The sequence below is a fragment of the Macrosteles quadrilineatus genome, unplaced genomic scaffold (assembly GCF_028750875.1).
Source record: "Macrosteles quadrilineatus isolate MER2022 unplaced genomic scaffold, UCM_ALF_1.0 Scaffold_3__2_contigs__length_128488019, whole genome shotgun sequence".
Taxonomy (NCBI): Eukaryota; Metazoa; Arthropoda; class Insecta; order Hemiptera; family Cicadellidae; genus Macrosteles; species Macrosteles quadrilineatus.
Window position 1 is genome coordinate 27,405,523 of NW_026542596.1, and position 23,302 is coordinate 27,428,824.

The window sequence follows — 23,302 nt, forward strand, 5'->3', positions numbered from 1 at the left end:
ATTTAAAATATGATAAAAGCTTACATGATTTACATAATGACTATCCATTGGCACCAGAGAAAGTGAATGGAAAATTAATACCAAATTTAAATGACAAAACTAAATATATTTTACATTATAAAGCATTACAAAAATATGAGGAATTGGGTTTGGTGGCTACAAAATACCACAGAATTTTAAAATTTAGACAGTCTAAATGGCTTGCGCCCTATATTAATTTTAATATTGAAAAACGAAAATGGGCTAAAAATGATTTTGAAAAAGACTTTTACAAATTGTTAAATAATAGTCTCTTTGGTCGAACAATTATGAATCAACGAAAGTTTCGTGATATATATCTCAAGGGTGAGTCACTATTAACAAAATATGTCACTAATCCAAGGTTTGACTGTAGCAAAAAGTTCGATAACAATTTACATGCTATACATTTAAATAAATTAGTTGTAAAGTTTAATAAACCTATAAAATATTTAGGAATGACCATTTTGGATATTAGTAAAAAAATAATGTATGATTTCCACTATAATTATATGTCAAAATTTAAGAACAAAAGATTTCTTATGACAGATACAGATTCTTTAATGTATTCTATAGTTACAGAGGACTTTTACAAGGAAATAGAATGTGACTTGCACTATTTTGATACCTCTGGATATAGTAAAGACCATTTCTTATACTCTGATAAAAATAAAAAAGTCACTGGCAAGTTTAAAGACGAATTAGATGGTCATATTTTGTATGAATATTGTGGTTTAAGACCAAACTTATACTCTTACATTCCTCTAAAATGGTTATATGAAGAAGACCAGCAAGCTTTAGAGGTGAAGAAAGCTAAAGGAGCCGACGGTGCCACAGTTAAACATCTCCTCAGACATCAACATTATTTGAACTGTCTTGCAACTGGGCAAGATTACTATGAGAATGTGACAAGAATTAAATCTACAAATCATCATCTTCAAACCTTGACCATGAACAAGAAAGTACTATCCTTTGACGATGACAAGAGGTTTATTCTGGAAGATGGCATCAATACTCTTGCGCTTGGTCATTATAAAATTGATCAAACATAGTTAGGTTCAATAAATTGTATGTGTAGATATATTTAATGATGCAAAATAAATGCAAATGTTAAAAAACTTCAGTCTTTCATTTATTTACCCTGATAGAATTGGTCAAACATAAATCTATATTTGCCATTATTCTTTGACCTTTCTTTGTCTATTACAAAAAAGCCATATTTAGTTTTACCCCAACATTGATGACAATGATTTTTAAATTGGTTAAATGAAAAATCATTACCAACATGATTGTTATATACATGTTTTAAATTCAAATCGTCTTGTTTAAATAATATTAGGAAATTTACATTATCACGTAAATGTTTGTGTACTTTGCTGTAAGATTGACACAAGTAAAAACAGTTAATATTTTTATGTCGACCCATTGAGAAAAATTGTGTAATATTTGGACTATTTATGTCATCAAATACAACAACTGACTGTGATTCGACATCATTTGGTGTGATTTCACAGTCAGTAAACGTGTGTAATTTCACTTCGTCACACAAACTAAATATTTCAATTATTTTTTTATATTTTTCTTGTTCTAAAGATTTAGATATTAAATATAAGTTTGTAAATTTTAATCCTTCCTTTCTTACAATTAAATTATAAATTACAACCGTCTTTCCACTTCCACTTGGACCACAAATAACACATCTAATGTTAGTAGGAAATAGACCCAACTTCTTTGGTATATTTTCCTTAGTATGTACTATTTTAAATTTGTGTTTTTGTTGAATAAAAGACATTTTTTATATAATAAAAATGGTAAAGAATGATAAGAAAACATGTAAAAAGGGCAAAGGTTTATTCCTAAAGCCTTACAGGGGTCGAGGGTTGTTGAATACTCTTATAAATAACCTTCCATTTAATTTGAAAATACCAACCTATCAGTACTGTGGACCTGGAACGAATATACGCGAGAATCTAGCTAAAAATGTACCTCCAAAAGATAAGTTAGACTCTTGTAAAGAGCATGACATATTCTACATGAATAATCCCGATACCGCTGCTCGGAACAAAGCAGACATGAGATTAGCAGACTTCTTAGCTTGGACTACTAGAGTAACGGCCAAGGACGCAAATCTTGCTGAAAGAGCTGCTGCTTATGCCGTGACAAATTTGATGAAGGCAAAAGCAAAAATGGGAATGGGATTAAAATTTAATAAAAAAGATGGACAACTACCAGCTGTTAGAGGCCACAAAAGACGTGCCTCACTTCAGGGGGGTGTACCTAAAAAACGAGCTAAAAAATCTAACACCAAGAGTAAAAAAGTGCGGAATAGTTAATTTAGACAGTTCATCTGGCACACACTGGACAGCATATCGCAAAAATAAAGATATTGTAATTTATTTTGACCCATTTGGAATCCAACCTCCAAAAGAAGTAATTAAATATTTTGAGGGATATAAAATCTACTATACAACTGATCAAATACAAGATTTAAATAGTTCTAATTGTGGAATTTTATGTTTATCATTTATATATTCTTTATAAAAATGGATTCATTTACTATAACATTTTCGGGTACAGAGCCAGAGCTAAAGTCAGTGTTCTTTCCTCCCATAGAATTAAATGATGATTATGTAATTGGATTGGTAGATTTTCAAAGTTATAATTCTATATTTAATGTTAAAAAACCACTAAATACTTTAACATATTACAAAGTAGGGAAAATAACATTACCAAAAGGAGAGATCTCAGTTGATGATTTAAACCAGTTATTAGATGGTAAAATCATAATTGTAGTACATAAAAATGGAGAAATAATAATTAAGACTAAATCCAAACTTTTATTCAAAGGGCTTATTCCAAAATTAAATCAACTTAAAGGCAACAAATTAACCATTAGAGAAGGTGATGATGTTTTCTATTATGACCACAATGCTCCAGTTACAATAGAAATTTCTGAAGGAACATATGAGGTGGTTGAGCTTGCAAAGGAAATTCAAAAGCAAATCCCAGACTTTTTCCTTACAGCTAATAATAAAACTATGAAAGCAACACTACTTTCTAGCCATGTGTTTGATTTTACAAAACCATGTTTAGGGTCTGTTTTATTGGGATTTAAAGGAGTTTCTACACCTGGTGTTCCATTCAAATCTACAAATAAAATAAACATTAATAATGTAAATGTGATTAGAGTAAAATGTAATATTGCAAACGGATCCTATTTAAATGGCAACAAATCATACATCATACACAGCTTCTATCCAGAAGCACCTCCTGGATACAAAATTATTGAAGTTCCAAGAAATATTATATATTTTCCTGTAAATAAGAGAAGTTTAGATGTTGTCAGTATTACGTTTGCCGATCAGCACGACAAGGCAATTGACTTTAACGGAGAAGAAACTACAATTACTTGTCATATAAAAAAGATATGAGAATTTATAAGAGTGGGCAACTATTTATAAGTATACAAAATGCTAGGTTCCTAAAGTCAATAGGACTAAAGTTAAAATTTTCTATTAATAAAAATGGAAGATTTTCTAGACGTTACAGGGAAATCCCAATTCGACGATAGTGTGGTTAAAATTACAAATCACTCCTATGTTCCCCACAACACTTTGGCAATAAATAATTCTGATGAAATTCGAATATGTATTAATAATCAAGATTTGCTAACTCTCCCATGTAGGAGTTATCTGTATATTAAGGGAGAAATTGAAAATCATGATAAAGGTCATTTTATAAATAATGCATTTGCATTCTTATTTGATGAAATTAGATATGAAGTCGCAGGTAAAGAAATTGACATTGTAAGAAACCCAGGAATTTCTAGTCTTATGAAAATATTGAGCTCTTACAATAAAACAACTAAATTGTCAAATGTAGCATTTGATTCTGACACGAATTTAAAAGAGTTCCATAAAGGTGGCAAGTTTAGTACATGTTTACCATTAGAGCTGTTAATGGGTGTGTTTGAGGATTTTAATAAGGTATTAGTAAATGTCAAACAAGAATTGGTGTTGAAAAGATCCAAAAATGATTTGAATTGTATATTAACAACCACTAGTGCTCCAGCCAGTGGCACTGCTGATACGATTCCCAAAATTACACTTAACTCAATTCAATGGGTTATGCCACATGTGATACCATCAGATGTTATCAGATATATTATATTTGGTTTCCAAACAGCTAGGGACAATAGTGCACGAAAAAGAACTGATGAATTTGATCACTGTAAATTAAAAAATCTCAAAGTATTTCTAAACTCTGAATATTATCCTTATAGCGATTTAAATCTCGACTTTGAAAATGGAGATGTCTCTAAAGCTTATGAGATGTTTTTGAGGTTTAGAGAGACTTACTATAATACTATCCCAGATCCTATGATTAGTAGGGCTGAGTTTATGAAGAAATATCCACTAATTGTAATAGATTGTTCTAGACAGAACGAAACAGTAAAAGAAGGAATTGTTGATATTAAATTAGAGATTGAAACTGCAGAAAATATACCAGCAAATACATCTGCATATTGTTTGATAATACATGATAAAGTGTTTGAGTACAATCCTTTGTCAAATGAGATAAATAAAATGTAAATAAAAGATGAAAAACATTCAACAAGAATTGGTTGACTCTGCAAATCAAATACGAGAGAAATATAGAGCTTTAAAACGTGGAAAGTTTCTAGAGGCTGAAGAGAGGTTCCAAACATTCCAACCATTAATAGAGCCATTACAAGAATAAAAAAAATCGCCAAAACAGAGAGGCCTCGAATGGAGATTCTCCCAATGACTCCATCTAGAATACCAATGATACCAAGATTACAACCATTACAACCACACACCCCACAGAAATTAGATTTTGGTCTTTTAGCATCAGACTATTTAGGAAATTACCTCAGTAAAAGTAGTATGACAGACACTACATATGGTATTAGACGAGAAGCAAATAAATTTTTTATTGGAAATAAGGAAGTTGATATTGGCAATGATGATGTTACAGTTGCAAATAAAACCTACAAGGGGACAAAAGGTTTGTGGGAATTATTAACTTTAAAAGAACCTGAGGATTATACTCAGGCTGATTTGCAAAATTATAAAGAGATTTTGGAAGCTACAAATGGACATTTAAAGAGTTACAAAGATGGTGCACCAATTTCAAGTAATAGACATACTAAATATCTTAATATAATTAAACCTCTATTTAAGTCTGTTGGTGAAGGTTTGAGACAAGTGACTGGTAATAAAATAGACTATATTTATTGGGATGATCCTAATGAGCTTGTAGATAGGTTAAGACTTCTTTGGCTAAGTCGCCAAGCTGGTAACTCGGGAGTGGATAATGAAATAGATTCCATTATTGAGGAATTGAGAGAAAGTGGAATTATTTATTAAATAAAAATATGTTTATAGATAAATTTTATCGTTTATATAATCCATATAATAAGCCAGCAGAACCCAGGGCTAGTAATGAACCTACTTTAAATTTACAAGACGATAGTTGGAATTGTTTAAACCGTAAAATTGGTAATGTTAAAGATGGAGAGTTTGTAGATGATTTGTCGACTTTGGGGCAGACATTAACTAGAAAAGGTGATGTCTTTTTACAAGGTAAAACTAAATATGAGTTTTTAGAATCTAAGAATAAAAATTGGAATGCTAAAAAACAGAAAATTACTAATGTGGAAAAGGGTGTGAAAGTTTAGATGATGTGCCCACTTTACAACAGACTTTAATACGTAAAGATGGTGGTACATTTGTACAAGACAATAATAATTATGAATTTTTAGAATCAGAGAATGGTGTTTGGAATGCTAAGAAACGGAAAATTACTAATGTAGAAAAGGGTGAAAGTTTAAATGATGTGCCCACTTTACAACAGACTTTAATATGAAAAAAGATGGTAAATTTGTACAAGACGATAATAATTATGAATTTTTAGAATCAGAGAATGGTGTTTGGAATGCTAAGAAACAGAAACTTAGCGATTTGATGGAAGGTACAGATAGTAAAGATGCTGTGAATGTTTCACAAGTTCCAAAAATGGAAGCAGGCTATTGGAATTTTAATAATAAAAGGTTAGTACGTGTTAAACCTGCCATTGATGACACTGACTGTGTTACAAAAGAACAGACTATAACTTATAATAAAAAACTATATTGTTGGGATGCCAAAAGATTATTTATAAGGAATCTACCAGAGGGGGAACATTCGGATGATATTTGTCTAATGTCACAAGCTATGCATTATGATGGATCGAAATTTGTATATGGAGAAAAAAAATTAATTTGATGGAATACAATCCTGATTTATTAGTTGCTGACCCCACATCTTTGAGTGGATTTAAGTATATAGATAATAGACCATATATACCAAAAAACTATGTATTTAAAAGAATGGAAGATAATATATTGATTGGGGCTAATGGTGATGTATTTAGAGTTAAAGGAAAGAGTGATGTTATAAATACCCCCACCGCAGCAAACCTGCCGACTAAGCTAATTTCCATTTGTCTGAATTGATTTTCAGTTAAATATATTTTAATAACATTAGGTTTAACGAGTACCTAGGTTTGCTGCTACAAGGAAACTAATAAAGTGTGTTTTTGAGTAAAATATTGATAGCTTAGTACAAAATAAATAAATTTGCCAAGTTTGATCAAAATATATCCATAAACAAGCAAACTACAACATTTGACAATATTCTCCATAAGAATAACATGGGAATTTTAAATTTACAATTTTTTTAATTTTCTCCGTTACTAATAATCGAACAAAAATACTTTTACATACTAAATTATTTGTTTTTTTAAGCTCTTTAAAAAGGTCTAAAGAGAAATCGGGAAATTTTGTGTTTTGAGGGTCAAAAGTGAGAAAAACCAATTTTTACCCCATAAAACCCCCCGTAAAGCCCCGTTCCCATGGTCCGATCGTGCTGGTTCGCGAACTCATTCAAGTTTATCCCGCTTTACACCTTTAAACCAAATTTCATCAAAATCGGACAAAAATTACTCAAGTTATCGCGTTCACGGACGTATATATATATATAAGTATATACTTTTGTGCCCACCCGGTTTGGCAGTCAGTGCGCTGGTAATTTACTCGGTGTGGCAGTCACCCGCCCGAAAGCCAGTCAGCTCTCCCATAAGCCAGTCAGGTATGGCTTCCCGTGCACTTTATACGTATGAAAACAGCAAACCGGTGCTGCTGCCTGTGTCGATAAGGGTAACTGCAATACCAATTCGGAGACTGTCTCATCGTGTGTTCTATCGTGGAGTAGTGTAGCCAGTACGGCTCCCTACCCTACTTTGTAGCGGTAAAACCCAGCGGTCTGTAACCTTCGTTTACTCCTTGTTACTATTTGTGTTGGGATAGTGATTAACTACGTGTTAATGTTTAAACATGTTCATTCTCCAAATAAATATGATGCACCTCTAATAAGGATCGTCGAATATTAATTAATTATAATTGGTTGAATCTTGATCCTACCCGTTCATTATCTCATATTTTAAGTTATTTTGATTTTTTTTACCTTCAGTTGAAATTTTAGTCAACTTCTCCTTTATACAATATTTTTTATCCTAGTATTTACAGTGTTTCCACGGACCGGGAACTATACGGATTTTCTTTATCTCGAGAAATATACGTGAATCTTGTCCGAGATACTGGAACTGTTTTTTACGCAATTGCGTAACGCGAAGGAGTAACTATTACATATGACAACGATATTATTCTATCTGATAAGAATAACCATGAAACTACACTCGAAAGATAAAATATTTTTATAATAATTTCAATTTTACAAACAAACTATTACAGGAATTATATTTTGGGACGGATGAATGATAAGGAAGCAACAAAAAGTGGTCACGAGTGCAAATACGGGGGGGGGAGGGGGGTACAATATAACGAACGCCAGAAACGATTATTTGTTTACTTTTCAGATTCCTTATCAAATCTCTCTCTCTCTCTCTCTCTCTCTCTCTCTCTCTCTCTCTCTCTCTCTCTCTCTCTCTCTCTCTCTCTCTCTCTCTCCCTCTCTCTCTCTCTCTCTCTCTCTCTCTCTCTCTCTCTCTCTCTCTCTCTCTCTCTCTCTCTTGCTCTCTAACAATGTACAGATTGTGGACTTTACGATTTAAGTTTTCCTGCAATTATTTAAGTTCAATCCCATACCTATCCTTATGGTTTCCTATCTATTATTTTTCAAAATAAATAGTAAAGCAGGTTAAACTATTTTTTATTTTATTTTCTTGAAACCAAACACTCTTTACCATCCGGTATTCTGCAGAGTCAAATGTTTAACACTGTGTTTATAAAAATTGAATGGCCACACAATTTTGTGTTTTATTTTTTTTTTTTTTTACTAATAGTAACTGGGATATTTATACAGGGTGTTCATTTGAAAACTTTCCATATCTGTTGTGTGCAAAGGTAAGGCTTTTAACACTTGTTTGTTCTCATTTCCCCCTAATTTGGACATGCCAAATCCAATAAAATTATTTTCAATTTCGAAAAATGCCCCAAAAGGGCCCAATTTGGGGGGTAGGGGTGCTTTTTGAGAAATTTTCAAATATAAACATAGGTTGTGTGATACATCAATTTAAAGGTCTAATCACCCCGACTATTTTGGTGCAAAAAAAATGTAATTATCTTTAACCGTATTTACAGGGTGGATCAAAACGTTTTTAAAAAAGACTTTGAAGTTAAGTACCGTATTACCCGAACTATTGAACGGAACAGCGCCAAATTTCTTTCCAAGCTCATTCTTGATCTACTCTTTAAGATAACTTGTAATAAGGGCATTTTCCATCTTATTTTCTAATTTTAAAAAATTCTCAAATTTGAAGAATAAAAGAAAGATGAAAACTCAAAATTCTTAAATAGCAAGGTATAACAAATTTCATACCACGTGAAAGTTCCTTTTTTAACAAACATTTTACGTATTTAAGTTTTCTTTCTATCACTTACCGTTTAAAAATTGCAGTAGAAAAACAGAATTTTCTATGGTAAAATTATAACTAGTTTTCTAATAAAACACATTGCACGATGTATTATGATTAATTACAAATTAATCAACTACTTTTACTTGTGTCAGTTTATCTTGGGCCCTTCATCCTGTTCTTTTCTCATTGGTAACTGAGCCAGTTTCAGACATTTCTTAACTAAATCATTTACAGCTTTATGACTTAAGGTCTTACCTGGATATTTATTATTAAACACTTAGCAGTTATCCTGGAACACTTTTGTTCTGCCCAATAAGTAAAAATAAAGAATTTTTTTTTAGTGTACACCATATTCGATTAGGTGCTACAGAAAATAGTACTTTTCAAATTAGTAGTCAATGGTACTACGGAAAGTGGCCCACGTGTAGGTTGTCCCAATCAGCTATAAGACTTGTTTTTCACAAAGTAAAACGTAATAACTTGTTTGTCAATCAGTCTATCAATAATATTATGAATTGTTTCCTTCAGTTAATGCACCATTAAATGTGTCTAGAGACGAATTTTGGCTGTTTTATTAGAAAACTAGTTACAATTTTACTATGGAAAATTCAGTTTTTCTACTGCAATTTTTAAATGGTAAGAGATAGAAAGAAAACTTAAATACGTAAAATGTTTGTTAAAAAAGGACCTTTCACATGGTATGAAATTTGTTATACCTTACTATTTAAGAATTTTGAGTTTTCAGCTTTCTTTTATTCTTCAAATTTGAGAATTTTTTTAAATTAGAAAACAACATTGAAAATGCCCTTATTACAAGTTATCTTAAAGAGTAGATCAAGAATAAGCTTGGAAAGAAATTTGGCGTTGTTCCGTTCAATAGTTCGGGTAATACGGTACTTAACTTCAAAGTCCTTTTTTAAAACGTTTTGATCCACCCTGTAAATACGGTTAAAGATAATTAAATTTTTTTGCACCAAAATAGTCGGGGTGATTAGACCTTTAAATTGATGTATCACACAACCTATGTTTATATTTGAACATTTCTCAAAAAGCACCCCTACCCCCCAAATTGGGCCCTTTTGGGGCATTTTTCGAAATTGAAAATAATTTTATTGGATTTGGCATGTCCAAATTAGGGGGAAATGAGAACAAACAAGTGTTAAAAGCCTTACCTTTGCACACAACAGATATGGAAAGTTTTCAAATGAACACCCTGTATATACCAATAAGTGCTGCAAGCTGTAATAAATGCTGCTGATTAATATCAAAATAAGTTATAATTTATTTTGTATAATACATCGGTCATTGAATACAAACCATAATGGGTTTTCTATTTGTAACTTTAACTTGCAAATACAGTAGAACCTCGCTTAACTGGAGTCGCATCATCATGATGCCTATATATTATATAACCTCACAAATCCCAAGAAAATGTTTTATTAACTGTGTTTTTCAGTCTAATATTTCGATATGAACGATATATTTAACTATTTACGGTAATTTTTATGTGCAGTAGGTTCCCAATTATTGAAATATTACAGTTCATTTAACAAAAATAAGATGGAAGCAAAACGGAGAAATATCGATCAGTATCGTCAAGGTCAACCTATACGCTCGCACCTACAGACTGACAATCTTGCACTGACATACTGACAATCGTCTGCTTCTGTCTGCTGTCACAACACTACAATATTTTGTGGTTGGGTCGTTGGGTGATTAGTAACCATGACAACTTGTGGATGTAGAGAAACCAAAGAAAGAATAGAACAAGGAGAAATAATAAGAGGTGTTTTACATCATTTTTATCTTTATCTTATTTTTATCATTGTTATTATTACCAGAAAGACTTAAGTACAGTACTATGATTTTATGGTGTTTTATGAGTTATTTAATATTTTTATCCCCATACTTCTGTTCTGAAACATCATGTAGTAGTAGCCTAGGATGACTACGGTATCAGTAGTCTTCTAGTCTACATTTTCATTTTGTTTTGTTCTTTACGTGATTTATTGCTGTACAGTAAGCAAGTTTTGTTTTGTTTGAGTAAGCATACGGTGTAGTTTTTATTAGTAAACCAAGGTTAATGACTTAACATATCACGGTTGCGCAATACCTATTGTATTTTGACTATGTAAAATGCAAATTTATAATCACGTTAACGTCCATTTATATAGTGTCCCGGAACGGCATTGTTCCTGAGTAAGAAACATATAAATATCATATTTAAATTATCCAGAAGTCCTTAGTTACTCACACGGGGAAAAAAAGTTTTAGGCCTAAATCATTTGAAACCTGTACATTACATATTTTTGGTCGAGTTTTCGACCACTGGACGACCACTAGTTAAAGTTAATTGTATTACAACAATCTTTATAGTAAGCAATATAAGCTTGAATCGGACTTATCTGCCTTCAGCTAATCCATCATATGATAGTACGTTAGAGAGTATGCCCATGCTGAAGTTTTACTTATACTTGAAGAATGACTTAATTTAGTACCAAGAAATAAATCACACCCCTTACATACACTGTGCTGTTTTAATGCTGTGTAGTTGATTGCTACTGTATTAACCTGTGATCGCATATTCATTCATTCATTAGGATAGGAACGTATTTTAAAAAATACTACTTTTATTTTTTTTAAATTTCTATGATTTATTTACAATAACAGAAATGTGTAAGATTAAAATAAATTAATGTGTTGCAATGTTGCATTGTCCATTTAAAGTTACATCATAGTAAATTAAAATTCCACTGAAACTTAAACAATAAAAGCCGAAATTAGTTATAAAGAAAACACGAGTTTCCTTTATATTGCTTTTACAATCGAAATATATATACTGAGCCACGGCTCGGTCCCCCGGTACTTTTCATTTTAAATATTCAAATAAAGTCGATTATTTTTAATGTTTTATGAAACGTGACATAGCAAATTTCCACGGAACTTTTTTTGTCGGCTACTACTTTATTTTATTTTTTGGTCAGGTTAGTTTAAAAACAGTGGATTCTGTATACAAAAAGTGAAATGTTCTAAATCATATTTTTTTTTATTTTTGGCTTATGTACGTAATTTAAATTGTACGAGAGGGGCTTCCCACCGTGCCGGATTGCGCCGTGCGGGCATATTTTGATCCAGTGGCGGGTGTTTGGTGTTTTGAATAAGAATACTGAATTGCTCGTTTTAAGATCGTATCATTACAAATCCTATCATTTTAAGATTTGCTTACACTTACGAGAAATGCATTTTCCATTTGTACATTTCTCAGGTACAAATTTTATGAAATAACGTACATTATTGCGTTGTTTGACAAGTAGCTGGGGACCGAGCTTTGTTCGGGAAACTTTACACTTTGAGAGTATTCCTTGGTCAATGTAATGCTATCCCAAAAATAATAATTTTCGGTATTTTTTTTCTTGACATTTAACTTCTATTCAAATAATAATATCATAGTTTACTGAAATGATGAGATAGAAGAGTTTTTAAAAATTTGTTTGGTTCCCCTAAATGGCCGAAACTATAGAAATTACCCAGTATTTTTCACGCTGAATTCAAAGAAGGCTATTAGTAGTATGAAAATCTTCCCACCTTCCTTCCTTTGAAGTATTAGTCACTGCAAGAACTTGGACTCGCTCCAAAACCAGAACCAAAACGTTTAATTTACCCTCAATTTTTAAAATGTAATAAGAAACAATTTTCTGGAAACTCAGGACACTTTCTGACTGAAAATAATTACGGTTGATCCTTGTTGGTGAGTACCAAAAAGGAACCTTAGGTATAAACATGGTTGTATATCCAAGTTTGGTTGTCCTTGATATTGCACTATTTCATTGACTCTGACAAATTAGGGCTAGGCTGCACTATAAGTTAATTGGGAGTTTATTTGATATCTAGTCCTAAGCTTATAGCCATCGTAAGGCAAACATAACCAAAACCTAACCACAGACATATAAATATAAGTGATATAAATATACACACTCATCCTCTGTAGGCCTAAAGCTACCTATCTATATTTTTTTGGGTTAGGATTAGTACTTTTTTGAGAGAGTGTCATTATGTACTGAACACACTTAGATGATATAGGGTATCAGTGATTTATGAAATTATTTATTTATAAAAAGCAACCTAACGGAGTTACCTTAATGATGCACCCAGTATTTAATACAAAAATTAAAGCTTATGCCTATGTATATTAGTTTTAAAACAGAGTAGAATAAGGCACCTATAATCTAGATTAGGCATTTATTAGTGTTTATAAACTAAACATGGATGAACCACTAAGTCAAGCTACTAATCCAGTTGTTCAGGCTAGGCTAAACTGAACTCTGAAAGCATCCATCTCAAAACGGCCACAACTTAAGAACAGATCCTAGAATTTGATTTATTTTAAACTTTATTTTTCTGAAATAGATAGCTAAACTGTCCAGTGCAATCATCCCACACTGCAAATAGCAACACTCAAACTTAGTTAGGTAAGCTAGTGGTAGGTTACAACTAATTATTATCCCTGTGACCGATTCAGTGTAATATCTGACATCAGTCAGAATCAGACGACATTATTGACAACGACACTCGTCGTGTCGTTTCTTTAATTTACGGTATAATATAGTATAAAACATCTACCATATCCATAATAATGTTCTACCACTGCACCTAAACAGCAGAAAAAGCAAATCACCAAATTCAAATCACCAAGATTCGCACAATATGACAAATTATTTATAAATTAAAAACAGTATATCTTCTGTGCCAGTAGTTAATGCGTGATTGAACTTCAAACAAACAAACAAACACACAAACTTTCACATTTATAATATTAGTAAGATAAGATGTATTAATTAAATATTAATTACTAGCTGTGTGCCCGTTCTACGCACGGGGATCCTCTAGTGGTCAGTTGAAACCTTCCTAAATAAAGAAAAACTATTGGTTTGCATATTTTCAGATATGCTAGCCAAACTATTATATACAAACAAATACAGTATCTGACAGTTTCAAGTAAAAAAAAAAATGCGTAATAGATCTATGAGGGGTACACTTCCATATCTGTTGGCACAAACAACTAAATTAGTAATATTGATTATTCGATTGTTTAATTCCATATATCGTTTGGTTAGTTAGGTTAGGTTAACCTTACCTAACTAACCAAACGATATATAGTTAAAATACTATACCTCAACCTCGCCATTAAACATTCAGGTTGGAAATTTCACTATCAAAGGTGCTCTTGGCCTGTCCGTACGGAACACTGAGTTATATGCGCTACCAACTTATGAATAATTGTTTAAGCCTACGAACCCAAGAGATGGATAATTGGTCTGTTGGACGTATGGTCCAGCGAGCAGCACATAGCGTTGAGAAGACACATTAGAAATACGATTTGAGCATAATCCGTAAACCTCTGTTACAATCACCCACTGCAGTTGTCTCTAAACACTTTACACAACCACCATTGAAGTGCCGTCAACGAGTTGAAACCTTATATGTAAGCTATTGGTAACGCTTATGTAAAAAATGTAAGTTTCCCAGGCATATAGAACACTGAGTCAAAGTCTTTTCCCCGGTTATAAACCCAAAACTCGATAGAAATTCTATACACAAAGAAGCTCTATTTTCATTTACGGTTACCCTACACATTATTGCACTTGCGATTAATTAGATCCGTTATGTAAGGAAAAACGGTTTTAATCCAACTTGGTTTGGATTTGCTTTTGAAACTTGATCTGAAATGATTGCGGTATTTGTAAACAATATTCAATGTAAACATATCAGTGACAGCTAGAGAAAAATAATCTTGATCCGAACAGCTGTTCGCTATTTCATATGATGATTATGTGATAAACATTGTGAGAAAACTTGACAAAAATCGCACAAAATTGGGTTTTAAACGTCCGTAAGTTTTTTTTACAAAGTAGCGAGGCCATATTTTAATAGCTAAAGACACTTTCGCCAATCCAGTGAATACATTAAAATGATTCGAGGATCTTGATAGGTACTCTCGTTTTCAGGAGAAGGCCGCGTAAAATGGCCTTTGGACCGTGACAGACGGAAGATAGACAACAACGGAATTGAGATAATAATTGATGATTGAGATAATAACGGAATTGAGATGAAACTTTTTTCGGATTCTTGAATGTTTAAAACGTAAAAATAATCTAAAAATTGATGATTCTGAGCAATGTACAGACAAAACTCTAATTTTATTTATATGGATTAGTACCCGTGGTGATTTTTATTAGAAATTTATTGAAGTAAATAAACAGCAAAGTTAAAAACCATCTGACCAGTGTTTTTTATTTAAAAAGTACGTAGGCCTATTTGATTGGCTTTGTTTTCTGAACTAAAATATCTATTTCCTGATCTATTTTTAGTTCCTGTTTTCGAAACATAATTTGGCAAAACAATTATTTATTCATTAAACAACTTGATCGAAAAATAATTTCTAAACATTGGAGGACAATTAAAAAACTTTTGAATTCTAATAAACCTAGCTGCCGTACCTGTGTTTTACATCGGAGAGGATTTTGAAGAGAAAAAGTTTGATACACGTCACATATTTCAAATCCCACTCCAAACACGTCATGTTAATACGTTTACTTCCTTAAATTAAGAATGTCAGAATCTCCAATTAACAGGCCCGTAGCCAAAGTTAAAAGTTTCACAAATCGAATCGTTTCTACCTTTTGGACCGCAAAATCAAAGAACTTTATTGACAGCATTTAAAGCTGACTTCGTTAAACATTCTGTTATCTACATTCTTCAAAAATGTAAACATTGTGAAACTTTGGAATCCCATGGGGCGTAACTCAAAGAAAACACGTTAAATGTAATCGGTATATTTGTTAACCAGGTACAGGGCTACCTCTTGAATTGATATAGATAATAAATAAAAAATAAAGAAATATAAGTTGATTGATTATTGGCTCTTACAAAAGGGTAAACAATCAAGGAACATGATTTAATTAAGTAACCACACATCACTGAGTCTATATCTTCATTCTTTCTTGTAAAAATCGCTTTGATTGTGGCTATATAAAATAGGGAAGTAATATTTCACTGTACAACGAGCTCAAAAAGCTCGAGAACCAGCAATAAGATGGAAATAACCGGCAGAACCTTTAACCATCCACTGGCTCGCTAGTCGCTACCCCAGGTCGGTCGGTAGCCGGGTAGCCCATCAATGGAACCCGTTAGGCTCGCCCCTACCTCTCGCCACAAAAGAGACAAGAATTTTGCCTTGTTCCACACGCCTTTGATTGTTTGAGGCGGGAAAACTATTTGTGTGCTACGGCCCGCGCAACACAGGATATTGTTTTCGTATTAGTTGGCCTTTTTCCAAGATGACCGTGACCGTTAACTTATTTTATGGACTCCCTTGGAGAATAATTCAAAACTACAAAGAACATTTCTAATCCCACAGTATACTAGCTATTTAAATTATAAACACTTTGGTGTTTGAAAAATATTTTTGGACGATAAATTTTGCAGCTTTTTGAAATCATCTAAGATGGCCGCTTGCCTCCAAGGACTCAACAATAGGCCTAATTGTGCGACTATAAAGCAATAACTTCCCACCTTACGCTTGCGAATTAGTACGGTACATATTTGTATCCACAGTTGCCAGGACGACTATTAAGACGACCAAAGATTACATTGACATTTAGGTATTTTATCTGTAGAATAGTAATTGTTAAGTAATCTGGAAGACAACTAATTAAAATGAAGTGCGAAAGATGGGTTATGAGAGTGCTCAATGCCTGAAGTATAATCCATTTGTTTGAGGTGCGGATTTTCAAGCTTGTAGAACAAATAAATATCACAAAGTAGAAGGGCAGGGGTGAAAGTGACTGAAGTGACGGGATACCCGGGTGGATTTTCAGTGACTGGATTCCAGTGGTATGCGGTAAAATATATAGTGACTGGCTTAGCAGCACAAATTTTACGTGACTGGCTTTCCCATGCAAATGCGGTGGTGACTGCATTAGCATAGCATTTTTTACGTAATTATATTTTAGTATTTTTAAGAAAAAAAGAGATATATACGTTCAGATATGTCTAGGCTTAAGATATTTACCAACATATATTATATATATATCATAGTCTTGAAATATATTGGGGGGTGCAACTGACTGACTTCCAGTGTATATTTTATGTGACTGGCTTCCCGGGCGCGGCCGTGTATATATATATATATATATATACATATATAAAAATTTGAACGAATGGTGTTTTTGGCCTCTGGGGACATCAAAATGAAAAAGTAAATCGGTCCCGGGTCTAGGTCTTACCATGCCACCTACGGTAATAGCTACTTCCCTATAGGAAAATTCGCTAAAAATGAATGAAATTGCATACGAACTTCATAAACCTGCAAGAAAGAATTTCATTAGAAGGTCTTTTAAAGTATTAGGTATAAACGAAACCATACAAATAGATTTAATTGATATGCAAAACTATGCTAGAGAAAATTCTGGCAATAAATATATTTTAACTTTAATAGATACATTTTCTAAAAAAGCTTATGCTGCTCCACTAAAGAATAAGACAGGGTTGGTGGTTACAGAAGCCATTAAAACCATTCTACCAAAGGGGGTTAAAAACATTCAATCCAAAAATGGAAAAGAATTTTTTAATCAATATTTTAGCAAACTAATGAAAAACTTAAATATTAATCACTATCACACTTTTTCTACAACTAAGGCTGCAATTGTGGAGAGGTTTCAGAGAACTTTAAAGAATTGGTTATATAGGGAATTTAGTGCTCAGGGAAGTTATAAATGGTTGGATTTACTTCCAAAGTTAATTCGAAAATATAATAATAAAGTGCATAGATCTATAGGAATGAAGCCTAACCAAGTAAGTATTAAGAATAGTAAATATGTGCATGAGAGGTTGACTTCTAAAGTAGTGCAAGTTAAAAAACCAAGATATAAGGTAGGAGATAGCGTAAGGATTTCCAAGTATAAACATGTTTTTAGTAAAGGATATACCCCAAATTGGACAGGTGAGCTATTTACAATAGCAGAAGTAAAGAATACAAAGCCTGTGACTTATATCTTGAAAGATGAAAATGGCAATATAATCAGGGGAGGATTCTATACAGAAGAGTTGTTAAAGACCAAGTATAAAGACATGTATTTGATAGAAAAGGTAATTAGGAGAAAAGGTGATTTATTGTATGTCAAATGGCTTGGATTCCCAAGTAGCCAGAACTCATGGATTTCCACTTTAAGGATGTCCAAGGGAGCGCGTCATGAGCCGGGAGCACGCCCGAGTTCGCGTGCAAACCTCGCATGATTTTGAGAATATACATGTGAATGGATGTGGATTTGAAATGTTAATAGTGTTATACAATGGTATTGAACATTTATATAGGCTTGTATTGGACGAGAGCCGGGTCTTAAAAAAGTGGCCAAAAAAATGAGCCATATTCCAGACGTGTTTTTCAGTATTAAAAAAGTAAAAATTTTATATAGGGGTGTATAGGTCGAGAGCTGGGTCTTTAAAAAAGTGGCCAAAAAAATTAGCTGGGGCTTTGGAAATTTTTTCGCCGAAAATTTTAAAAGTTCTGGGCCAAAGAATTTTTAAGGTGGGGTCATATTCTTCTATTGCCACTACTCTAAATTTACACTTATGTGGGTCAATAAATAAATAAAATAGCTTTTTAAGCTTGATTTCGAATATATTCATAGGGAATAAGTAAGAAATAAGGTTTTACAACTACAGGGTGTTGAAAATGTCTGGAACCAACATTATATCTGGTGAGTGGTAAAAGAAAAACAACTGATATTTTGTATACGGATATACTATGGTTTTACCTATCTTTTGGTGCCTTATGAAATTTTTTACCACTTATAGGGAACTTGAGGTAGAGGATGCAGTAAAAAGTTTTAATGGAAGCCTATGGTAAATGATACATCATTTTAAAGGTAATTTTTTTCTGAGTAAGGAGCCACAAGTTTCATCTCAAAAGGACCACCCTAGCAAAAATGGCGACTGTTTGAAATTTAAAAACCCACTTATAGGGAACGTCCTGTGGAGGATGCAGTAAAAAGTTTTAATGGAAGCCTATGGTAAATGATACATCATTTTAAAGGCCATTTTTTTCTGAGTAAGGAGCCACAAGTTTCATCTCAAAAGGACCACCCTAGCAAAAATGGTGACTGTTTGAAATTTAAAATTCAATTATTTTCAAAAACTTCAAACAGTCACCATTTTTGCTAGGGTGGTCCTTTTGAGATGACACTTGTGGCTCCTTACTCAGAAAAAAAATGGCCTTTAAAATGATGTATCATTTACCATAGGCTTCCATTAAAACTTTTTACTGCATCCTCCACAGGACGTTCCCTATAAGTGGTAAAAAATGTCATAAGGCACCAAAAGATAGGTAAAACCATAGTATATCCGTACACAAAATATCAGTTGTATTTCTTTAACCACTCACCAGATATAATGCTGGTTCCAGACATTTTCAACACCCTGTATAGGGATTTGTGGGCAAAGATCAGAATTTTTGAAATTAGTGGCTAAAAAATGATCCTAAATTTTTCTCGTGTAAAAAGTGCCCCCGTATAGCCTCTAAAACGCCGAAAGTGGGGTCTCTTTGCCATATTGCCACTACTCTAGCAAAAAAATAGACGTTAGAGTTATTAAAACTATCACTAAAAATATTACAACTCTAAAAGTGTTTGCGTTATTGCCTGTCTGTATAGTGTATAGCCTTCATCTCTGGCGACGCAACGCCCACCCGCATCTTAGACCTTCCGGGACTCGAATCTTAGACCTTCGGGCACTCGAATCTTAGACCTTCCGGGACTCGAATCTTAGACCTTCCGGGACTCGAATCTTAGACCTTCCGAGACTCGAATCGTAGACCTTCCGGGACTCGAATCTTAGACCTACCGGGACCCGAATCTTAGACCTTCCGGCACGCGAATCTTAGACCTTCCGGGACCTGAATCTTAGACCTTCCAGGACTTAGACCTTCAGAAACTCTCATTTTATAAACATTTATTTACAAAATATACATTGTGTGCCCAAGGTCTAATCCCGCAAGGTCTAAATCAGTATCAGTGGATGTGATTTTTGCATTGACTGTACTCTTAGACCTTCCGGGACTTAGACCTTCGACATACTGCCAGATTAGACCCTCAGCAACAAGTACAAACTGCAAAATGTGTGTCGAAGGTCTAATTAGACCTTCCGGGACTTAGACCTTCAGCAACACTCCCAATAAGTTCCACTCTGCCCTTGATAAGCCAAAACAAATTATTTCATAACTATAAGTGGAACTTATCTTATCAAATTTGTTTTGGCTTACAAACTTTGTTCAAGATATAGAGGAAAGTCTGTGATATAAAGGAATACAAATTGTGATTGTTACTGTGAGATATTCATAGCTCTGGACAATAACAAATATAAGAGATAATCAAATTAAATTTTGTTATTCCTAAGCTTAACTGCTTAAGTTGCTGTTCCTAGCAACATTTTATACTTCCATAGGAAATTATTGTATGGAAATGCAGGAAACTAACTCACAAATACCCTTCCACTAACTTTCATAGCAACAAGCACATTTACACCGAGCATGCGGCAATGTCAATATAATTCAACGACTTAAAGGTAGAGAAGTATGTAGAAGTACAATGGTCAATATTATTCAATAATTTCAAATAGGAGTATGCCTACAGAGATCCTAAGTTTAAAACTTACCAAAAACTAGGTAACAAGTGAGTAAAATGCTTAAAGCAACAGTAGTGGACCCCATTGTGGAGCCGACTGAGAACTTCTTTGTTCTGACCTCCAGACACAAACAAGATAAGAGATGTACCTAATCGGAGCAAGCTAAAGAAACACAAGCTGATGATGTGACCTTTTTATCGCTGACCCCAGAGTACCCAGATAATGTGTGAGGCTATATTGTGTGGTCGAACATTGTTACAACCATGGCATTTTTGGTTCTTTATCAGCAGTACCACATATATGTTCTACCATTGACTCTTGAATACAGAAGGTTCTACTATGAGATGGTACATTGATTTGAAATTGGTGGTTGTGTGAGGCTATTTTCTGAACACTGTGCACACACTATCTCATAGTAGGTACTGAGCTCGTTCAAGATGTTCAAAGGCAAAAAATAGTGCTTTATCGGAAGTAATTAGTGAAAGGCTGATTTTTTCATGGGTGTTAGTAGATCATATAAGGGACATTTTCCAAAAAGTCCCCGCCCCTCCCCCTCTTGCTTCCCCCCCTACACCCTTTTAAGTGTATTTGTGTACGCTTTTATTATTTGATCAATATCTCATAAACAAACAGCAATAGAATAAATTTTGTTTCGCCGTTTCAATCCTTAATATATTCTCTACAAAACACGTAATAAGAGTGTCATCGATATACTCAGTAGTTTTCTTGTAATTTAAGTTTGAATGTAAATTTTTTCACTTTTAAATTTCAACCTTTGAGTGTTAAGTTGATTTGTATTGAAATGAGACGAGATAGAGAAATATGTTTTATATAAAAAGTTGGCGTATTTCTCAATCTTTAAAATGATATGGGTTTTACGTATTTTAATTGCAGCCAGTCGACAGAATCAGTCCGAAAACGGGAGGCGGCGCCGGGCGCAAGAGCGCTCGCGGCGTGGATCCGCGAGTATAGTTAGTCCAGTCAACCTGTGTTTTTAAAGAGGGGGGAATTAGTAAAAAGCTGATTTTTTGCCCATCGACTACTACCATTTAGACAAGAGTTTAGCCAAAAGTCCCCGCCTCTATCCCCCTTGCTTCCCCCCCCCTGTGCCCCCCTAAACATATAAAGTATAAGGGTTTCGTAAATCACGATTTTTTATATTGTTAAACGACATATTGAATTGTTATTAGTTTTATTGTCTTTGTTATAAAATTTCCTACAATCCTGCTCAGTTAACTTTCGTTGTAGCTGTTACCGTTTGTTCGTTATTTGCATAAAAGTGTAAAGATTTATATATTTTTGAACATATCATTTTATGTTTGTCGCCTGAACTTTTTTCGCTGACTTTTTATGAAAATACGTTTAGAACAAAAGTTGTAGCTGCTTTCATTAGCTTTGAAATTATGTATAATAGTACTTTAATGAAAATCCTGCGAGATTCAGCCGGTGTAGTGCAGTATGTGTGTGCGTGTAATCAGTGAGTTTGGTCTAGGTGGGGCTGGCGCGAAATACTATCATTGTTGTAACGTGGAGAAATGTTTTTTTTACTTAAGATACACTATAGTATTATCCAAAAAAAAATCGAAACCCCCATGTAAAGTTAATAACATTTCAAGATCATTTTTTTAAATTCATAAAAAAAATATTTAGTTTATTATTTAAAAAGCATGTAGTAATTGTTTAGGTATGTAGTATTTTTAAAGGATGCTATCTTTGAACAAAGATCTGGAAGTTAAAAATGTAACATACATCGAATTGCAATTGTTTTATTCCCTTTGTAATAACATTTCCTACAATCATGTCCAGTTAAATCTCGTCGTAACTGTTACCGTTTGTTTGTTATCCGTAGAATAATGTAAAGGTAAATGATTTTGTACTTGTAATTTTATTTTTTTTTCAAAACTTTTAACACCGTTATTTTTTATTAAAGTATTTTTCAAACAAAATTTTAGCTGCTATCAGCTTTAAAATGATACATTGAAACGTGTAATTTATGGTTATGTAACGCCATATATCAACCGTGAATGCATGGTGTGTGCACTATTCTTATGAGGCGCTCCATAGCTGATCCGTTACCGCACTCGCGCACGATGTTTCTACCCATTATTGTATTTTTCTAGATTTTTTTTAAATTTTAAGACACCAATAAACAATAGGAAAGCAGTCGATTTACTTCATACTGTAATTCAACGACTAAACAAACTATAAGTAAATGTATTGAAAAATAGGAAAACTGATTGGGGTGATTAGGTAAGGTCCAGGCTAGAAGGTTTTTTTTACCTTGTTATGCTAGGTTTTTGAAACAACCCATTCAATCACCTAATACGTGTGCAGGTCGTGGTAGACCAGTTCACGATTTATTAAAAAATCATTCATAAAAGTTTGCGATTTCATTGAGGAAAATGATGATTGCCAGCATAGTATTCCTAACCTTTTGCAATTGATGACAAATATATCAGGCCAGGTGAAATATATATGTACCAGGATTATGAAACGAAGTACTTCAAAACATTATTTTTTAATCACTTAGTGAACGACTTCTTATTAGACTACGAACATAAAAATAAATCCTCCATAGTTTGTTTAAGAGATAGGGTGGACAAGATTTTCTCTGAAACTTGGTAATCTTGAAATAAAAGGCATAACGGTGATAAGATTAAGAGAATCG

The 23,302-nt window shown here is 33.2% G+C and overlaps 1 protein-coding gene across 1 annotated transcript in view; it reads right to left on the reverse strand.

Annotated features, from left to right (window-relative positions):
- LOC128990330 (uncharacterized) overlaps nt 1-20,768 on the reverse strand; it is a 230,359-nt gene extending 209,591 nt beyond the window's left edge. The window contains exon 1 of the mRNA XM_054412667.1: nt 20,665-20,768. Coding sequence (XP_054268642.1) covers nt 20,665-20,719 — 55 coding nt within the window. The 5' untranslated portion in view covers nt 20,720-20,768. The remainder of the gene's footprint in view (nt 1-20,664) is intronic.
- Between the last annotated feature and the right edge of the window lie 2,534 nt (nt 20,769-23,302).